Genomic DNA, 19,822 nt, shown 5'->3' on the forward strand with positions numbered 1-19,822 from the left:
GATTTTATTTTTTGCCTACACGGATATAGTGTACCTCCAGCTTGTCATGCACATGCCTTTCTTTTCCACCATATTGGAGGTTGCTGTTCAGCACGTGCAAATTGCTGATACACAGACAAACTCATGGTAGTCAGTCAATCTTTATAAGTGGCTCAAGGCCCTTACTTCATTAAACAAGCAGCCTGTGTTCCATGCAAGGAGTTATGGAGGAATAAACTTATTGGTGGAGAGGGAAATCTTTCAGAAGTAGCCGCCATTCCAGTGTGCTGGAACAGAGAGGAGTAGATTTGAAGACTGCACAGTAATTTTCTCATCTCGCTGCACTGGGGGAGGCACTGAGGCTCTTTGACTCTTCCATAGGAGCAGGTGAATTTGGGGTTGTTTGCCCTGATGTTACCAGGAACACATCACTTATCCAATATCCATGGTGACCGCTTTTAATGAAGTTCTTTCTATGCAGTGAAATGCATGTCTGTGAATGTGGCTGCAGGAGGGATATGTACAAAACTATGTGATGATTGCACTTACAGTCTGTGCAATTACCGAAGCTCATCCGGGAAGTTAATCTCCATCCCTAACAAAGTGTCTCGCAGCCCTTGAAATATTGTTAATGTTCTGATTAGTTACTAATGTGTTTGACTATGTATTCTTTATTTCACACTTACTGATTCACTTTTTTCTCTTATGTTTCTTGTACTTATTCTGATGTGCTTTCTGGATTTAAGAAATCACGCAAGGTAAAACAAAACAAAACCAAAAGAAAAATTGGTGTCATCACTCTCACAACATTGTTATCCCATTCTAAACTCATCCAATTCCATTGCTAAACGTAGAGGTAGTTGTAGAACATCTAGTTTTGCATTACATAACCTCTTCAAAATTCAGGTCATGAAATGTTAGTGATGATGAAGGTGGGCTAATTGGAAATGGAGATTCAGCGGGACTTATGTTATATAGTAATGTCCTGTAGCCTGCCCCTTCCTGTCTAGTTCTGGCCTCATTGGGCTATCAGTTTACTGACTGGGCTATCAGTTTACTGACTGGGCTATTAGTATACTGACTGGGCTATCTGTATACTTATTGGGCTATCAATATACTCATTGAGCTAGCAGTGTACTCATTGGGCTATCAGTATACCTATTGAGCTGTCAGTATACTCACTGGGCTATCAGTACACTCACTGGGCTATCAGTACACTCACTGGGCTATCAGTACACTCACTGGGCTATCAGTACACTCACTGGGCTATCAGTACATTCACTGGGCTATCAGTACATTCACTGGGCTATCAGTATACTCACTGGGCTATCAGTATACTGATTGAGCTGTCAGTATACTGATTGAGCTGTCAGTATACTCACTGGGCTATCAGTATACTCATTGGGCTGTCAGTATACTCATTGGGCTATCAGTATACTCACTGGGCTATCAGTATACTGACCGGGCTATCAGTATATTCACCGGGCTATCAGTATACTCACCGGGCTATCAGTATACTGACCGGGCTATCAGTATACTCAATGGGCTATCAGTACAGTCATTGGGCTATCAGTACAGTCATTGGGCTATCAGTATACTCATTGGGCTATCAGTATACTCATTGGGCTATCAGTATACTCATTGGGCTGTCAGTATACTCATTGGACTATCAGTATACTCACTGGGCTATCAGTATACTCACTGGGCTATCGGTACAGTCATTGGGTTATAAGTATACTGACTGGGCTATCAGTATACTGACTGGGCTATCAGTATACTCATTGGGCTATCAGTATAGTCATTGGGCTTTCATTATTTTCACTGGGTGTTCAGTATACTCATTGGGCAGTCTAACCCCATGGTGGGTGTACGGAGACTTACTCAGATGAGTGGCTATTGGAGGAGGATTCTTCCCACAGAGGATTCCTACTCTGGTCAGGTCCAGGGTAGAAAATGTCACGAATGGTCTTGCCCACTGTGCCATCAGCTGAATTTGTTCCAGTGTGCCCACATAAGGGTCACCTCCCACCGCGGCTGGTATTCACCCAACAGCAGGCAGCGGGCTTGCCAGTGCAGGAAATCTGTAAAGCTAAGCATGTCAGGATTATATGTAGGCTTCACATTCCTGATGAAGGGCTTTTGCTGCCTGACCTGCTGTGCTTTTCCAGCAGCACACTCTCGACTCTAATCTTCAGCACCTGTAGTCCTCACTTTCCCCCACTTCACGTGTACCAGGTCCACAGGCTAATGCATAATCGAGAGATCCTGAATTGGGAAGGAGGGACCCGTGTCCTTGCTATTGATTCCCTAACTTCACTGTAATTACGCCCACACCATCACCCACTTGCAGCCTTGATCCCATAGCGATCCTGAGCCTTCGGGTGGGTTGCACTGCTGAGAGATGGCACCACTCCCTTGGTGGGTGCTGACCAATAATGGCAGAGCTGTCAGTCACAGATTGACTGGCAGCTCCCAGTGGGGAATGTCTGCCTCTGCTGGAATCCCTGGGAAGGCCCATTGCCTAATCGACACTTAACATGACGGTCTTTCTGAAAAGGAACACCACTGTGTTGTTGCTACCTCTCCGCTTGAGTTGCTGCTCTCCTGAAAAATAACTCAAACAGGCACTTTGGCTCTTTTGTTTAAATCCAAAGTGATTCTGTCACCCTGCTCAGGCTCTGCTTTCAGGGACCGTACTGGTAAGGAGACACCTCAGATAGGGCCCTCACTGCATGCAATTCATCTTGTAGATCCTGGTGTCGCAGTCACAGTCATTATCACAGTCTGGCAGGTAGGGGAAGGAAACAGGCAATAACTCATCTGGTCTCCAACCACAGGGTTTCATTACCAGGTAGTCCATCTGATAGGCCATGCAGAACATTCCCTGAGCATAACAGTTGCCTACACCTGGCTGCTGCTCTAAACTTACGGCCATGCCAATGTCATCACATCGTGTTCCTTACTGGCAGTCAGCAAACTGGTACTAAATTTGTTTGGTTTCAGAACATTAAAAGTATAATGTTTGTTGAGTAATTTGTTCTAAAAACAAAGTGAAAAACAGAAAAAGTAAAATCAGGATCATAGGAGTACAAAGTATTAAAATAAAGTTAAAAATGCATATAATACCAAATCAAAAATAACAAGAATTAGGGGAATAAAAGAAAAACCAGAGAGAGAGCAAATAAAGATTAACGAAGAAGTGAGCATGGAAACTGCAGTCTAACAGGCACAAATGTAATCAATTTTACATTATGTAAATTTTAACCTTACTGTTTTTACAATCTCCATCTTTGTAAGATTAGTTTTAATGATCTGACTTCTGTGACAGCTTTATAAACAAATGTGCTGCAAATTCATCTCTGCTACTGACAGATTGATCAGCAAGTTTTATTTTGGTGGCACAAAGTCCATACGTTCTCACAATAAAAGCAAAAGCACGTCTTGCTGCATCTGTGGAGAGAGAGTTAATACATAGACGATAGACTTGTACAGCACATGAATGGGCCCTCTGGCCCACAATGTTATGCCAAACATGACGACAAATAAACTAATCCCTTCTGCCTGCCCTAGGTCCATATCCCTCCATTCCTCGTATATTTGTGTGCTTATCTCAAAGTCCCTTAAATGTCCCTATCGCACCTGCCTCCACCACCACCCCGGCAGCAGATTCCAGTTTCCTACTATTCTGTGAAAAAAAAACTTGCCCCTTGCATCTCCTTTGAACTTTCCCTTCTCACCTTAAATGCATACCCCCTAGTCAATGTTTCGAGACCAAATAAATTCAATATCTCTCATTATGACACGAGTTCTGACATTGGATTACGAGCTTTATATCAAGTTCACAACGACAAAGCGTCTGAGATTTCCTTCTGAAATGAAATGAAGTAAAAATATAGAACAATATTACACAAATACAAGGAAAGAAAATCTGCTGATTGTCCAAAATAAAATGCTAACTGTTGAAAAATACATTATTGATGAATTCTGTAAAAGAAAAATAAAGCCCATTATTCCATTTTATTTTCTTCTTGTCTTGATAAGCTGACCTTTCAGCAAGAGCAGGAGCCAAAGACTTAACAACAATGAGAGTAAAACTTTGGATTTGTCTAATTTGATGACTTTTACACAACATGTAATTGAGCAATGGCTGTTGGATTAATTTAAATTTAAACTTTAGTTTATCCATATTTTATTCTCTAATCAGACACTAACCATAAAAAAGTTACAGACATGTAAAATATTCTTGTTGGTTTATATTACCATTAAATTTAAACAATACAAACTTAATATGAACTAAAAAAGAGAATATTTATCCGAACATTGTCATCTCTGGCTTGATTAATCTTCAGTAATACCTGTGGATGCTGAAAATCTGGAACACAGAAAATGCTGGACAAACTCAGCAGGTCTGTCAGCATCTGTGGTGAGAGAATTCATCTGAAGAAGTATCATATTGGACTCGAAACTTTAACTCCGTTTCTGCTTCCAAACCAGGCCTCTGGCAGAACTGCTGAGTGCCTTCCAGTATTCTCTGAGATTTTTTCTGGATCAGTTTTAAAACTCTATAAGTAAAACTTCTAATTATACAAATAATGATCGAATCAGTGGATTGAGGGCCCAATTAAATGTCAAAATTGTTTTGAAGAAAGAAAGCAGTGGGATGGGAAATGTGTGGAAAATTCAAGCTGTGAATTTTTGAAATACACAACTCCATATTTAGCATTTCAATGTGAATTTCATAATCTGTAATAACTTATCAATCATTAAGATCTCATTAGAATATTCAAATCTAAACTAGTTTTTATAAATGTACAGTCCTGTTCTGTGCATTTAGAAACTGAAGTGCCTGTGGTAATCTCTATTAAAGGTACTTTACTTTAATGTACATCTTTATAAACAAGCAAGATCACCACTAACCTGATAAGTATGTCATTACATTGCTTGTGTGTACTGGTTTGTGTGTGTTTTTCCTCATGAGGCTTTTACTGAATTTGTTTGACATTATTCATTCATCTCATGCATATTTAATCTTGTCTTGCATTCCCATTTGGCACACATGAGCTCAAATCACTACCCGCGGTCTGTTTCTGGTTACACATTCATCGCAGCACTTGACGGGGATTGTGAAAGGGATTTATTTGTCATGGCTGGCAATATATTCATTAGTGTGTGATACAAATGATCATGTTTTTTGAGAGAGAATTTCAAAGGCCACATTTAGCGTTCAGTAACACAAAGACCGGTGAAAACAAGAAAAAGACACCACTTTCCGAATGAAAATATGAACGGTCACAAATAAATTAAATGGGAACACAGTTGAGCCTTTGCTCTGCCCGTTAGCCTGTGTTCATGCCTGACAGTTGAACCATAAAGATTGAGTATGAACAGAAGGCAAATACTCCAGAACATTCATAAGTGTTCACTGTTAATTAGTTAGGACACTTGCGGCTAGATTTCTGTTTTTGTCATGTGAAGGACTCTATTTTAAATATATACAAGTTTGAACAAGTCACAGACGTGACCTGATCCAAAACTTTAGACACAGACACCAGCTGTTCATTGGTATTTTTTAGACTTTAACAACAGTCTTTTTGGGGAGGGTAGAATGCTAGCTCAGGAGAAAGGACTGAATGAGGATCTTCCTGACAAGCAACAAGTCACTCGAGCAGTTATAACCAAAGAACTGCGGGTGCTGGAGATCAAAAACAAACAAAAAACAGAAATCGCTGGAGAAACTCAGCAGATCTCACAGCATCTGCAGAGAGAAGGCAGAGTTAGCATTTCAGGTCCAGTGACCCTCCTTCAGAACAGGGGAATGTGAAAAGGATTTATTTGTCATCGCTGTAGATTCATTAGCATCTGACATAAATGATTGTGTGTTTTGAGAAAGATTTCGAACAGGGTTCTGAGGAAAGGTCACTGGACTTGAAATGTCAACTCTGTGTTTTCTCTCCAAAGATGTGGCCAGACTTGCCGAGTTTCTCCAACAATTTCTACTTTTGTTTCAAATCATGTCAGCAGTTCTGTACTTGGATATTATCAAATTGATCAAAAACAAGACATTGCTGGAAAAACACAGCAGCATCTGTCGAGAGGAAGTACAGGTTTTGTTTTTGTTACTGATTTCCAAAATCTGCAGCTCCTTTTATTTCAAAAAAGTTCCTTTTTTTTAAGGCTATTATAATTAAATATTTTCCTTTCAAAATCTAAACCTTTGGCTGAAATGTGGTAAGTAGCATTTCTTCCTTTTTAAAACAAACTTGTAATCAGAAACAGACTTCAATAGTGTAGTGTGAACCAGAGATGTTGGTTCAGCTGGAATATCATTGTTTCAATTCCAGTTCACTGAAGTTTTTTTACATTTATTCTTTCTATCCATGATCTGTATTCAGAAAAAGTTGGTTTTCAGCCCAAGTGTCCTCCACAAACAATATCAACAACACTCCTTTCTCATCACTTCATACCTTTAAGTAGTTTGTCACTCCATTGTTATAAATTTATATCCCAAATAACAGTACTGAAGCTTAAAGTCAGTCTGTCCACTTCTAAACAATCAATTTAGCCTGTTACTGCAAGTGACTGAGAAATAAAAAGCCCTTGGTGTATGACTGTTGTGGTAATGCAGCTTTAACAAAATAAAATACCCACCAGTGTAAAACCTTATTGTTACATTGACAGACTGACTTTATGTTGAAATATTATGCCACATTGGCTGCTGGCTTAATTATTGATGTATAATTATTCAGACAAATATCATCTGAGCCTGATCGTGTCATTAAATAAAAGATGTTCTTCATCCCAAGACCCCGCACACAGCATTGAACCTCAAGGAAGCCTTGTATGTAGGTGGAGCACCGGAGTTCAATGAGTTTGCCCGTGCAGCTGCAATCACCTCTGGATTTAAAGGAGCAATTCAAAAGGTAAACAGAACGAGAAACTTTAGCAGCTTGAGAAACTGGGGACAGAGCACTGGTTAAAAACCATGAGATGTTTGTGCTAATTAGCCTTGTCCCCTCTCCAAGACTTAATCTCATCATTTGTCCATTTTCTTAGTATTCGTACTGCCCATTATCCAGTTTTTAATTTGTTATGAGAATGTTCTGTTAATTATGTTGAAGATATATATTTGTAATGCATGTTGAATTTTAAGTGTAAAAAGTGCTTTCTGATCAATTTGGCTTGAGTAAAAAGCAAGACTTGGCGCAGTGGGCATCAAGAGCTGGCATTTTATTTTCCTTTGGTGCACAGTGTCTAGTTAATACACCTCCGTTTTCTGTTTTGAAATTATTCCCTCCAAAATTATATTCCTCTCTTTAGCCTTTCTTGATTAAAGATTAGATTCCCTACAGTGTGGAAACAGGCCCTTCGGCCCAACCAGTCCACACCGATCTTCTGAACAGTAACCCACCCAGACCCATTTCGCTCTGACTAATTCCCCTCACACTATGGGCAATTTAGCACGGCCAATTCACTTGACCTGCACATCTTTGGACTGGGGGAAGAAACCAGAGCACCCGGAGGAAACCCACACAGACACAGGGAGAATGTGCAAACTCCACACAGATAGTCACCCGAGGCTGGAATTGAACCTGGGACCCTGGTAATGTGAGACAGCAGTGCTAACCACTGAGCCACCATGCTGCCTTAACTCTGCCTCCTTCCTTAATTGTGCCCAAAAAAGGCAGCAATTCTGTCTGCACCCAACAATCCCACCTTCAACCGCCGTCCAAGATGGTGGTCAGGAGGAGATTCACCAATTTGAGTGGCATTCCATTTTGCGAAGACTTTGATTGAATTCATGCATGGGTCTCTTGGGGTGATGTCAGGAGGATTTCTTCATGGAAGAGTCGTAGAAATCGTAAATACGCTTTCTGAGGAAAGATGCTCAGATGGGAGATCAATGGAACATTCCAGAACTGAGACTGATAGACTTTTGTTAGGCAGAGCTATTAGAGATTACAGAAAGAAGGTGGATTGATGGAATTATGATACAAGTTGAATAACGGAATAGGTTCGAGGAAGTGGATGGTTTATTCCTATTCCTGTGCTCAAAGTCCTGAATCAGGGCTCATACTTTCAATCAAAATTGGGCTCTGGATCATAAGGGTGTGGGGCTGTAATTTGGCACCATTCCATTGGCTACCAGTCACAATACCAAACCGGGCAGTTTTCAGAAACTGGCTCTCTGTCCACACCTACTCCTTGGACCCAACCAGGGGGTGTCTAGTACCTGCAAGATCATTTTGTCAAGAGAGAGGCCCAACGAAGGCCACATTCTTGCATCAGCTGGGAGTTCCAGTCATCAATGTGGGCAATCTGCATGAGTTATGGCCAACACAATAGAGTTAGGGCAGGAACAGTGGGTGTCCATATGATTCCTGCTTCCCTAACGGGCTCTGGACCACACCTCACCTTCTGGCCATATTATGGTTGAATTTCCCATCCAAGATCAAGAACGGGCCACTGTGGGTGTTTAAAAGTTAAAAAAGAAAGTGGCCCCCTCCCCATCTTCAGACGAACAACCTCTGCCTGTTCAGCCAATGGAGTTGGTAATCTGAGAGTATTGGGTCTTCTCTGGCTCTTCACCATTGGGAACCTGCTGTCTAACTCCAATTTGGAAAGGAGTCTATTCCCTTTCTGTTGATTGCTTCCCATTTTCAGAGCCGAGGTGAGGATATAGATAACAAGCTGCACGAGATTGCATTTGGTGCCCATTCTCCTTCTCCAACTCTGAACAAAAAATGATTCAGATTATGGATTGAGTTTGTTTCATTGGAAATAAAAGTAATCTTGAATTTTTGAAACTAAATTCATCAAAACAAAATGGCTGAATCAAATGAGTGCTTTTTGCTTTTTTCCTGAGTTTCAAAATTGGTGATTGTTTCCTAATTGCTTTTCTCTTTGCTCTTAGCTTTCAATAAAATCTATTCCACTGCTTAAGAAAGAAAATATTAGAAAGGCAATGGAGATCTCCAATTACCGCTCTCATCCCTGCACGGCAAGGCGTAATCCGTGCCGCAATGGTGGAATCTGTAGTCCAAAACTCGAGGAATATGATTGCATGTGCCAGCGTGGCTTCTCAGGATCACAGTGTGAAAAAGGTGAAAATCTGGCCATTGTTTGTCTGTTTCATCTGTTGTTTTCCTCTTTAAGGTACGGACTTGTTATTGCGCTTGTGAACTTTGACAATGGATTAGGAGAGGCTCATCATCCACACAAAGCATAAAGCTTGAAATCAACTTCCGCACATTTCCAACAGCCACCTTATTGTGATCAAGGGTGAAATCTTGTGTTTCTGGAGGTCGCGAGATAGGAGGTGGGAATGTCATACCCCATGGTTTGGTGTACCCAGTTCCCACTGCCTTACCACATCTGCCAGAAATAAGTTCTGAACAGCAAGTTTCATGGTTGACCTTCCTGACCTACTGCTAATCATTAAAACATGTCTAAAAGATGAAGGTGTTGCTGGCTAAGCCAGCATTTGTTTCCAATCCCAAATTGTCCTGGAAGAAGAGCTGCTGACTTGAACTGCCACAGTCCTTGCAGTGTAGGGACACCCACAGTGCTGTTTGGGAGGGAGTTAGAGAATTTGGATCCAGTGTCCATGAAGGAATGCTGATATATTCTTAAGTCAGGATGGTGAGTGACTTGGAGGTGAATTTGCAGGTGGTGGTGTTCTGACATATCTACTTTCCTTGTCCTTCTAGATGGTAAAGGTGATGGCTTTGGAAGGTGCTGCCTAAAGAAGCTTGGGGTTTGAAGCACTATATCATGTAGATAGTTAACACTGCTGCCACTGTGCATCAGTGGTAAAGGGAGTGAACGCTGAGGCGCCAATTAAGCGAGCTGCCTTTCCCAGAATGGTGGTGTACTTCTGGCATGTTGTTGGACCTGCACTCATCCAAAACCAGCAGAGTAAGGGGAAGATGCAGCACAGTGGTAATGTCAGACCACCGGTAATCAAGAACCCCGGGCAGATGCATGGGTTTGAATACCACCCAGGCAGATAGTGAAATCTGAACTGAATAACTATCTGGAAATAAAAAGCTAGTTGAATAATGAGCAAGTAACCACCATCAATTGATATGAACACCCATTTGTTCCCTAATGCATGTTAGGGAAGGAGATCTGCCATCCTTAGTTGTTCTGACTTACATCTGACTCCAAACCCACAGCAATGTTCTTGACTTTTAACAGCCCTCTGGATAATAAATGCTGGTTCAGTCACTGGCATGAATGCTTTTTCCAAACAATCACACTCCGGAATTGTAGATAATGGCTAGTTAAAGACCACTTCAGGGACTCCTCCGGCGAGGAATCCTGGAATTAATCCAGCATCAGGCAGGCCAGTCGCTGTGCAGCCTTCCCAGAAGGAGGAAGAGGGTGTGTCTGTTTAGGGGGAGAGGGTGAGCGTGGAGGTGGAGATTTTTGGAGGGGAACTCATTCAGCATGGACATCAGGCAGGGAGTGGTCACTGAGAGACATTCCCCTCCTTTACATTCGCTTCTGTACAGTATTTCCTGCTCCCTTTTTTTAGATTAGATTAGATTACAGTGTGGAAACAGGCCCTTCGGCCCAACAAGTCCACACCGCCCTGCCGAAGCGCAACCCACCCATACCCCTACATTTATCCCTTACCTAACACTACGGGCAATTTAGCATGGCCAATTCACCTGACCCTGCACATCTTTGGACTGTGGGAGGAAACCGGAGCACCCGGAGGAAACCCACGCAGACACGGGGAGAACGTGCAAACTCCACACAGCCAGTCGCCTGAGGCGGGAAATGAACCCGGGTCCCTGGCGCTGTGAGGCAGCAGTGCTAACCACTGTGCCACCGTGCCGCCCACCTTCTCCTCACTACCCCCACCTTGTAAAACCCCTCCACATTTCACACGTCATTTTCACTGATTCTGCATCCTGGGACACTCTGGAGTTGCACTTTCAACAGCAGGCCCCCAACTTTCTCCTTTCCGCTGCTGAGTGCAGGAGCTGTTGTCTCTGATTGGCTGTCAGCTCCAGACAGGAAGGATCTCCACTGCTCCTGTGGAACCAAATTCCAGAGGAGGATCCTGAAAAGGATCTGCAACGATCTCTCATTGCTCATGGAATATTTCACCCCAGAAATGGCATCACTGACTCATTCTCCTCTTCTCTAGCTTAGGACTGAGGTCAGTCACAGAAAAGGCTTACATTAATCTAGCGCCGATCACAAACCGTCTGGTTCAATAATTCCCATTAGGGAAGGAAAACTGCCATCCTTACTGATCTGGCCAACGTGACTCCAGGTCCACATCAATGTGGTTGATTTTTAAATGCCTACTGGACACTTAGGGACGGGCAATTAAGTGCTGGCCTAGCCAGTGACGCCCACATCGTATCCAGATGACTACAGGCTGCTCAGTTTAGAGAAGGGAAGTTTGATGAGGTGGGACCTTCTCCAGTACTGGACTTGAACTCACAATGTTGGTATCATCTTGCAATTGCAAACCTGTGTCCAGCCAACTGAGATAATCAACTTTGGCCAGGACAGGGGATAATGGTGCAAAGTTTCCTTGAAATAGTGCCACAGGAGCTTTTTGGATGGGTCCTTGGCTTGACAGGTATCTGAAAAGGAGCACCTCCATCAATGAGGTTTCCCTTTGTATGGCAGCAGAGCATCAGCATTGACTTTCGTGCTCATGCCCTGGAGTGGAATTTGAACCCCAAATCTCGTCATTCAAAGTCAAGCTTAATGCTACCCAAGTGCTGACAGTACCCAATTATAGATGAATGAACTCAGCACAGACACACAAAGAGAGCAGGGCCACTCCAGGCTGTGTCAACTCATTGGATAAACTTACCCAAGTCATTATTGGAAACTGAATTAACACTTATTAATATCAGTAAAAGAATGTTGTGTGTAGAATGTTAAACCCACAAAAATGCTCTTAAATAAACAGTGTTATGAACAATCTGCTGTATGTGCATACTTTGCAAATACTGGACAATATGTGGATCTAAGCAGACACTGTAATATTTTAATATTCTATAAGCAGCTAAATAATTGTGAATTTCATAATATAAATTCAGAAGCAGCCAGTGTGTTATAATTTCTGTTCCAGCTCTCCTTTTGAAGATTCTGGATGTGTTAGTCACCTGCAGTACTTCACTCTAATGGCAATAGTTTGTGGTGAACAAGACAATGCATTATCATGGGTGTGCACAGGATGTGCCTCACCAGCTTATTGGATGTCCACACACGTCAATTCTGCTAAGACACTTCCCTTAGTAGGGGGATAGTTGGATAGAAAAGCCCAGATGGTTTATTCACCCTCTTTCCCCCACCCCCAAACGACCTCCACAAAATCAACCTCACCCCTCCAGTCCAGTTTTATTATGGGCAGTTAATGTGATATAGTCACGCAGTTCAGCTAATGCAACATAATAGGGGGGGGAATCAGATCTGGGACTTTCCATCTTCACATGAGTCAGTCCTGTATCGGGCACTGTAGTGGCTAGCTTCATCATTAGGAAATCCCTTGAAATAAATTTCACTAATACATCCTAAAACTTAGGAGACAGATGGAAGGTAATTACTGAGCTGTATAGATATGCTTGAGTGTGTAAGTTGCATATTTAGTCGACTAAAGGATTTTTGCTGCTACTTATTGAACATCACGCTGTCTGCCCCACAAATTGTGGCTTTTCTTTCAGGGACGCTAGTTTGAGATTTGTCTAAGAGTGACAAGACTAGATCGTTGTTATTTTAAGCTCAGGCTCTGTTGCCTAATTTGTCAGCCTCTTGTTACTAAGGATACAAGTCAACTAGATTTTAGCTTGTACCTAACCACGACAGCAAGCAAATTCTATAGTGTCATTAGCCACTTAAAATATGACATGAGGCCCCTCAGTTGTGAAATTTCACATTGTATTCCTTTCTGCTCAGAATTGAAAACAAATGTTGATGGGACTTTTGCACTATGCCATGTATTTAGAAACAAATTACTGCAGATGTACTGAATCTGTACTGAAAACAACAAATGCTGGAGATCACAGCTGGTCAGGCAGCATCTGTGGAGAGAGAGTAAACTAACGTTTCAGGTTTAGTTGACTCTTCATCAAGCAATCTCCAGCATTTGATGTTTATAAGCCATGTGTTTAGCTTTATTCTAAAAGTGATGGCTGACTATAATTTGACTACAATTTCCCCTGTTTCTGTAGCGCTTGAAGAGAAGTCTGCAGGTGAGAGTGAATCTGTGGCGTTTAATGGACGGACATTCATAGAATATCACAATTCAGTAACAAGGAGGTATGTCACGTTCTTTGCATATGAATAACTGTTGATAAAATGTTCAATACTTGACATAATCAAATACCAAATTGACTTGAAATTTACTTTTGCCCTAATTTTTGAAATTTCTGCACCATTCACTACCTGACCAATATCTTCAACACACATCTTTAAACTATTTGAAGACAATTCTCACAGATAGTGGGACAAGGTATGCACTTTTGCCTTCGACCTGGCTTGCACACACCTTGAAATCAATATCTAATTCCCATATGAGTATGATTTTTGTATCATACCAGTTGATCGACTTTCACTAGAACTTTCTCTTTGGGGACTGAGGGCTTACATCTATTTTCAAGGTCACTTTTAATCGGCAAACATAAAGAATAGTTATTGTAAGGTGATGCTAACCCCAACAGGCAACTGCAACTCTGAAGACCTTTGAAGATTTGACATAACTTGTGTATTGAAAATGAGGAGGGTTCAAATACTACAGTATTGCAGGTTAATTAAGGTTAGAAAGGTCAAGATTCACTGTAAAAACATGCAGTTTGGCTCTTGTTTTTGTGTTGTTCTGATGCTTAAATCTATGTGTGTCACTTTAAGTCTTCATATGTAACTGGTCAATCCATACAGAAATCTTAGTATGAAGCAGTTTTTCTGTACTGAAACCTTCTTGCCTTCTTTTGTTTTATCTGGTTGCTGAAAATTCTCCTTCAACAAGTGGTTTGTGCTTGTCCCAGTTTTCTTATGGTGTGGTGTCTGTTTTGTCTCTTATGTATGTCCTTGTTTTCTCTACTCTCAAGCCATCTTGCAAACGAGATCCCAGAGTAAGTACAATGTCCAAATAATGAACTCATTCATATAATATCCCTCTCCCCATGATACGTATGTGACATGATATCAAATATGCAAGGAAATGGCATGTATGTGGGAAGTGTGTGTTGGGAGTGACGGATTGTGAGATACAAACATGAGCTAATGTACCCCAGGCATGTTGGAGATTTCTCTATGCGCTGTGGATTACTTTTCATACTTTATCATTTCTCAAAATCTGCGTTTCTTATGTTATTTCTGTTCCCAAGTATTTTGTAAACAATGAAAGTTATGTTGGTATTGCCTTAAGGCTTATGCCAGTGGGACTGACAGCTACTGCACTAACATTGTGCAAGCTAATGGCAAACCCACCAGATATCTCAAGGGGCCTCACATCAGCCATAACAGATTTGGGTGTTAGAAACACAGACCACAGGCCTTCTGCAAAATCAAAGTACCTTAAATTGAAGATGTTAAATAGCTCCTAGTTGTTATAGGTGGATGCCTTTAAAATCTATGCAGAGATCTCCAGCATATTCTGTAGTGGTTTTCTAGAGACATAAAACCACAGAGTGTGAGATACTGTTGGACGTGCAACATTTCAAGTACTGTCAGAATATTAGTACCATCTTTTCTCCCACAGTCTCTGATTTATCTGTTTATTTAATTATATAACAAGAAAAGAATCAGTTCATTGCCTTGATTTTATAGATATTTTAATCAAACTGTTCAGAGATGTTACCTACATGTGGAGTGGGTGGAACTTGAACCCAGGCTAAGAGGTAGGGACATTGCCACTGTACCACAAGAACCCTTGCCCTAATTTTATAATAAAGTATATTTCTTTTGGCCTAATTTTATATTAAAGTGCGTTTGTCTTGTGGCATTGGTATGCTATGCACCATCCTTGTGCAGAGGATTAGCCTGAAATCAGACCCTCTCCAGCACTACTCTAAGACTCAGCTGCTTGGGGACTGTGCACATACAATTCTGGATGACTGCTTTAATGCTTGTTTGGGAAAGGTTTAGCTGTATCCATACCCCAGGGCACAATGACCTGCATTCAGGTCAGGACCCACAGCAGGGATGAACTGTGACAAGGAAATCTGCTATCTAAACGCTGTTTTATTCCCTTTCACTCCCACCACATGACTGTGAGGTTGGAATCATTTGCTCAGTCTGTAATTAGTTTTGAAATAATTCCTTCCTGCTACTGGGCTATGTCTCTGAACATCATTATTGTCTGTCGGCAGCTTGAGTATTTTGCAACTAAACATCTTTCTGTTCAGCAGAAAATCGTACTTTTGTATAAAAATTCAATTTTTTTTTAAACTATTTATTTTTAATAAAGAATAAAATAAATAAGGGATGCTTTTATCCCTGTCCAACTGGCTGAATAGATGGGGTAAGGTCGGGAGGTTAAACTGTCTAGTTGGTATTTCCAGTCACATTTGCACCTATATCAGCAACCGTGGGGCTTTATTGCCCCTGATTCAATTTATAGAAGGAACTGCAAAGTCACACAAATTGCTGGACCCACTGTTAAATAAGAGTTGAAAAGTGTGGCGCTGGCAAAGCACAGCAAGTCAGGCAGCCTCCGAGGAGCAGGAGAGTTGACGTTTCGGGCGTAAGCCCTCTACTGTTAAATGAACCCGATGCTGAAGTATGAAGCTAGACATGAATCTTCTGCCTAGAATCATAAAATCCCTACAGTGTGGAAGCAGGTCATGCAGCCCATCAAGTCCATTCCAACCCTCCAAAGACCAACCCATCCAATTGCTGTAATCCTGCATTTCCCACTTAACCTGCATCCACTTAACCTGCATATCTTTGGAATGTGGGAGGAAACCAGAGCAACCACATGCAGGCACTGGAAGAATATGCAAACTCCACTCAGTTGCCTGAGGGTAGAATTGAACCCGGGTCCCTGATGCTGTGAGGGCAGCAGTGCTAACTACTGAACCACTGTGCTTGAATGTAGATGTTTTTACAGAATGCAGCATTGCATATGTCTGCCTCAAAACCTACCAGTGTCCCAGCAGTCTCATTTCAAAATATTCCATCAGTCAAAGCTCTTCATCCATTTATCCCTTACCTTAATGATTCAATTAAAATAAGTTGATGTCCACCAGCAAAATCTGATGGTATAATTTGAGTCAATTAGTATCAACAAACCTTAAAAGATTTTTAAAAAATTCTTGTGAAGCAATATTATCACACTATACTCCTCCAGGCCCAAAGAGGAAACCTTACACTGCCTTCTCTGGTTAAAAAGATTTTGAATCTCACCCATTCCTACATCATTTACCTTATTTTCAGAATGATTCCATCCTGGTATGCAAAATCCTGTTCTCACCTCCTGACTAGTGAATGGATGGATTAATTAATTCACCTACTGTGGGGATTTCTGTGGTTAAAACAAGAAATGAAGCACAGGAGTTAAAATGATTGCTTACATTAGCATGGATACTTTAAACAAGGGATTTAAGCTTCTTGCTGAGCTAGATGGGTAGGTGTGAGGGCAGAAATTGTTGGTGAGAAATGTTTCTGGACAGAATTGTTTTTAAGAAGTTGTTGAAGATCTGGTGATGCCAGGAACAAAATGTGTCGAATGTTTCCTCTCAGAAAGAGCTCTAATGTTTTGTTATTTGTTTCAAGAAAAAGATACCGTGAATGAATTTCTTTTTTTAAAAAATCCCTCATCTCTCTTATTGTGATATCATGTGTACTATCTGGGCATGCACTTCAGTAAATAATACCATGCAAACTATTACTCCTCATGTGACATCAGGTTGTGAGTGCAAATGAGCATCACTAGAGTCACATGTACATCTTGTTACATTCTGTAACATCCTTCTCACCAGGGAAAGTAAGTTACTTTTTCACCAGGTATATGTATTTTTTTCCCATGAGTCCACATACAGCAGAATCACATCACCTTACCGTTCATTTGCAGTCATCTGGAGCTGAATAGCCATTCACAATCAGAAATAGAAAATGCTACATTGTACTTTGAAAGATTCAGTGCTCCTCGCTGCCCATTTAGATTGTGTTTCCCTTACTTGAGATAAAGCAAGGATGACATAGGAATAGAAGTAGGCCATTCAGCCCCTCAGGCCTGTTCCACCATCCAATGAGATCATAGCATAGCCATATGCCTGCCTTTGGCTCTTATCCCTTAATACCTTTGCTCAACAAAAGATTATCTACCTCAAATTTAAAATTAACAACTGACCAGCATCCATTACCATTTGTGGAACAAAGTTCCAAACCTTTTACCATCCTTTGTGTGTAGAAGTCGTAACATCTCTCCTGAATAGTCTGGCTGTAATGTTTAAAGTATGCCTCCTAATTCTTGAATCGCCAACCAAAGGAAATGGTTTATCTTTATCTACCCAATCACCGTTGGCCTTCTAAATTCTAGAGAAAACAGGCCTAATTTGTATAATCTCTCTTCATAAATTCATCTCTGGAAGTCCAGATATCATTCTTGTAAACCTACGTTGTACTTCCTCCAAGGTCAATCTATGCTTCCTGAGGTGTCCAGATCTGTTCACACCACTCAAATGACTATTTAGCTCATTTCAATTCAATCTTGCAAAGAACAGGAACCAAAATTTTTCTACTGTAACAGATAACAAGTCAATTAACAAGTGGAAGAAGAGATGATCAGTTACTGTTTTGGGTGTGCATTCGTAGTTTAGGAGAGCCCTGGTGAGGAGTAACTAGATGAATCATTGACTTAGATGTTTACAGACACTGTCTGACCTGCCTGCACACTTTTTATTTTCTTTATTATAATTGTGCACTATCCCATCCCTTTGCAACAAGAGATGAATTTAATGAAAGGAAATGCTTTATGGACCTTATTGGAACACAACCACATTGCTAGTGAGATTTTGATTCAAAACCACTAAATCTACTTAAAAATGTGTGGATATGTATTGATAGTTATCAGAAAAAGACCCAAGTTCTCCACAGGTAATACATACAACTTGATGAAGACTGTACTGAAAACAGCGATGGCAAACATGGGGGAAGACTTGCATTGTAAGAATTCAAATGAACTAAGAAAACATTTCATTAATCTTTAGCCAAATAAAATTATTTGGGAGTAGTTTCAGGACAGGGAAGTTTAAATAGTTGCACCAAAGCTTCTACTCATTTTATAACTAATAGTTCACTGTGTAATTTGCAACGCAGCATGTTTAGACTACTATCTGAACAACATCCAAAAGATTTTCTCGTCAGTGCATGCTTAATAGTGGAATGTCTCCTTTGTGAATTCCAGTAGTGGGTGGTGAAATTTTCATACAATGTCCACAGGGCTCTGAGAAACATTCAGCGATGTAAATATAGATTATATTTGACAAAATTAGATTGTATCTAGAGAGTACATCATACTAGGATGAATGATTAATGTTACGGGCTAGATTTTCACACAGTCGGAAAGTGTCCTAGAGTAGTGGGAAGGTCTAGGCCTTTCCTCCCAATTACTTCTGTTGCTATTTTACCAGTTCTCCCAACCTACCTCCAGAGAACTTGCAAAATCTCAGCCACAGACTTTCCCATTCTCAGAGATAAAAGGTGAAGGATACAAATGTTGGCACTCTTAATCAAAAACAGAAAATGTTGGATAAAGAAAGACTGCCCACCAGCATTTGAAAGGAGAACACAAGCAAAATCTGTGACCCTAAATGGCTCATGTTCTTTTGTCTTTGATTCTTCATGAGCTTGCTCCTTTGCCAATACCCACTGAATCTTCATTCTTCAAGTGAGGCATTCAAGAGGGCATTGGATGATTAGTTGGATAGAAATGATGTGCAGGGATGTGGGGGAGAAAGGCAGGAGATTGGCTCTAGATAATAGAACAGGTGCAGGTACGTTGGGCTGAATGGCCTCTCCCTATACTGTAACAGTTCTTTGATACTGTATGATTATAGGTTGAATAGGAAGGAAGCACCTGTACTGTGCATGAAAAATATTAAAGGAAAGTTTTAGCAGGCTAGCACTTTGTGCAATATTGACCTTGCATGGAGGCAGATGATTTCAGTGTCAGAGACAGTAGTGACCTTGTTATTGAATAACATTTTGCTCCTTCTATGACAAAGAAGCAAATCAAGCTTTGTGTCTGAAGAAAATCACATTTATGGAATGATCTGGGAATGGTTTTGCTTCATAAGGAATAAAACTCCATGGGAGAGATGAGTGAATTAATATTCACTCTTTCCCTTGAGAACCCCTATCTTCCTGATACTCATCAAAGTTAGACTAATAGTGAGTCTGAAACCATTGTCAATTATCATAAAAACCCACATGGTTCACTTATGTCTTAAGGAAAGGAATGTGCCTACCTTACCTCGTCTGACCTACATATGGTTGACATTCAATTTCCCTCTGAAATGGCCCAGTTAAAGGCCAACCAGTGATGGGGAACACATGGAGAATATGACCGTTGTGAGAGTATTTGTAATGTTGCAGAAGCCAGATTTGGATTTTAATTCTCCAAACTAATACGTGCAATCTCCGGGTTCTGCATGAATATTGCAGCACTAATTTGATTTGGAAATTCTTTCTCCACTAAACACAAATGTAATGTGCAATCACTCTTTTGAAGGAATTGGGTTTTATTTTCTTTATTTTACTAAGAAATCCTGTGGAGGAATTTCCATTTTACTATAATTAGCAACTCAAACAAAAGCCTCATTACATTTTAGAACATTACATCAGTTGTATAATACTTTGATCTCTTGCT

The 19,822-nt window shown here is 40.8% G+C and overlaps 1 protein-coding gene across 6 annotated transcripts in view; it reads left to right on the plus strand.

The window, feature by feature from the left end:
* agrn (agrin) overlaps window positions 1-19,822 on the plus strand; it is a 531,414-nt gene that overhangs the window by 497,326 nt on the left and 14,266 nt on the right. For all 6 annotated transcript variants that reach the window (XM_087980308.1, XM_087980309.1, XM_087980310.1 and 3 more), the window contains 3 exons: window positions 6,783-6,899; window positions 8,891-9,080; window positions 13,182-13,269. In XM_087980308.1, the coding sequence (XP_087836434.1) occupies window positions 6,783-6,899; window positions 8,891-9,080; window positions 13,182-13,269 (395 nt within the window). The remainder of the gene's footprint in view (window positions 1-6,782; window positions 6,900-8,890; window positions 9,081-13,181; window positions 13,270-19,822) is intronic.

Source organism: Chiloscyllium plagiosum, unplaced genomic scaffold (genome assembly GCF_037043375.1).
Source record: "Chiloscyllium plagiosum isolate Xiang-an unplaced genomic scaffold, Cpla_swu_hap1 HiC_scaffold_37, whole genome shotgun sequence".
NCBI classification, from domain to species: domain Eukaryota; kingdom Metazoa; phylum Chordata; class Chondrichthyes; order Orectolobiformes; family Hemiscylliidae; genus Chiloscyllium; species Chiloscyllium plagiosum.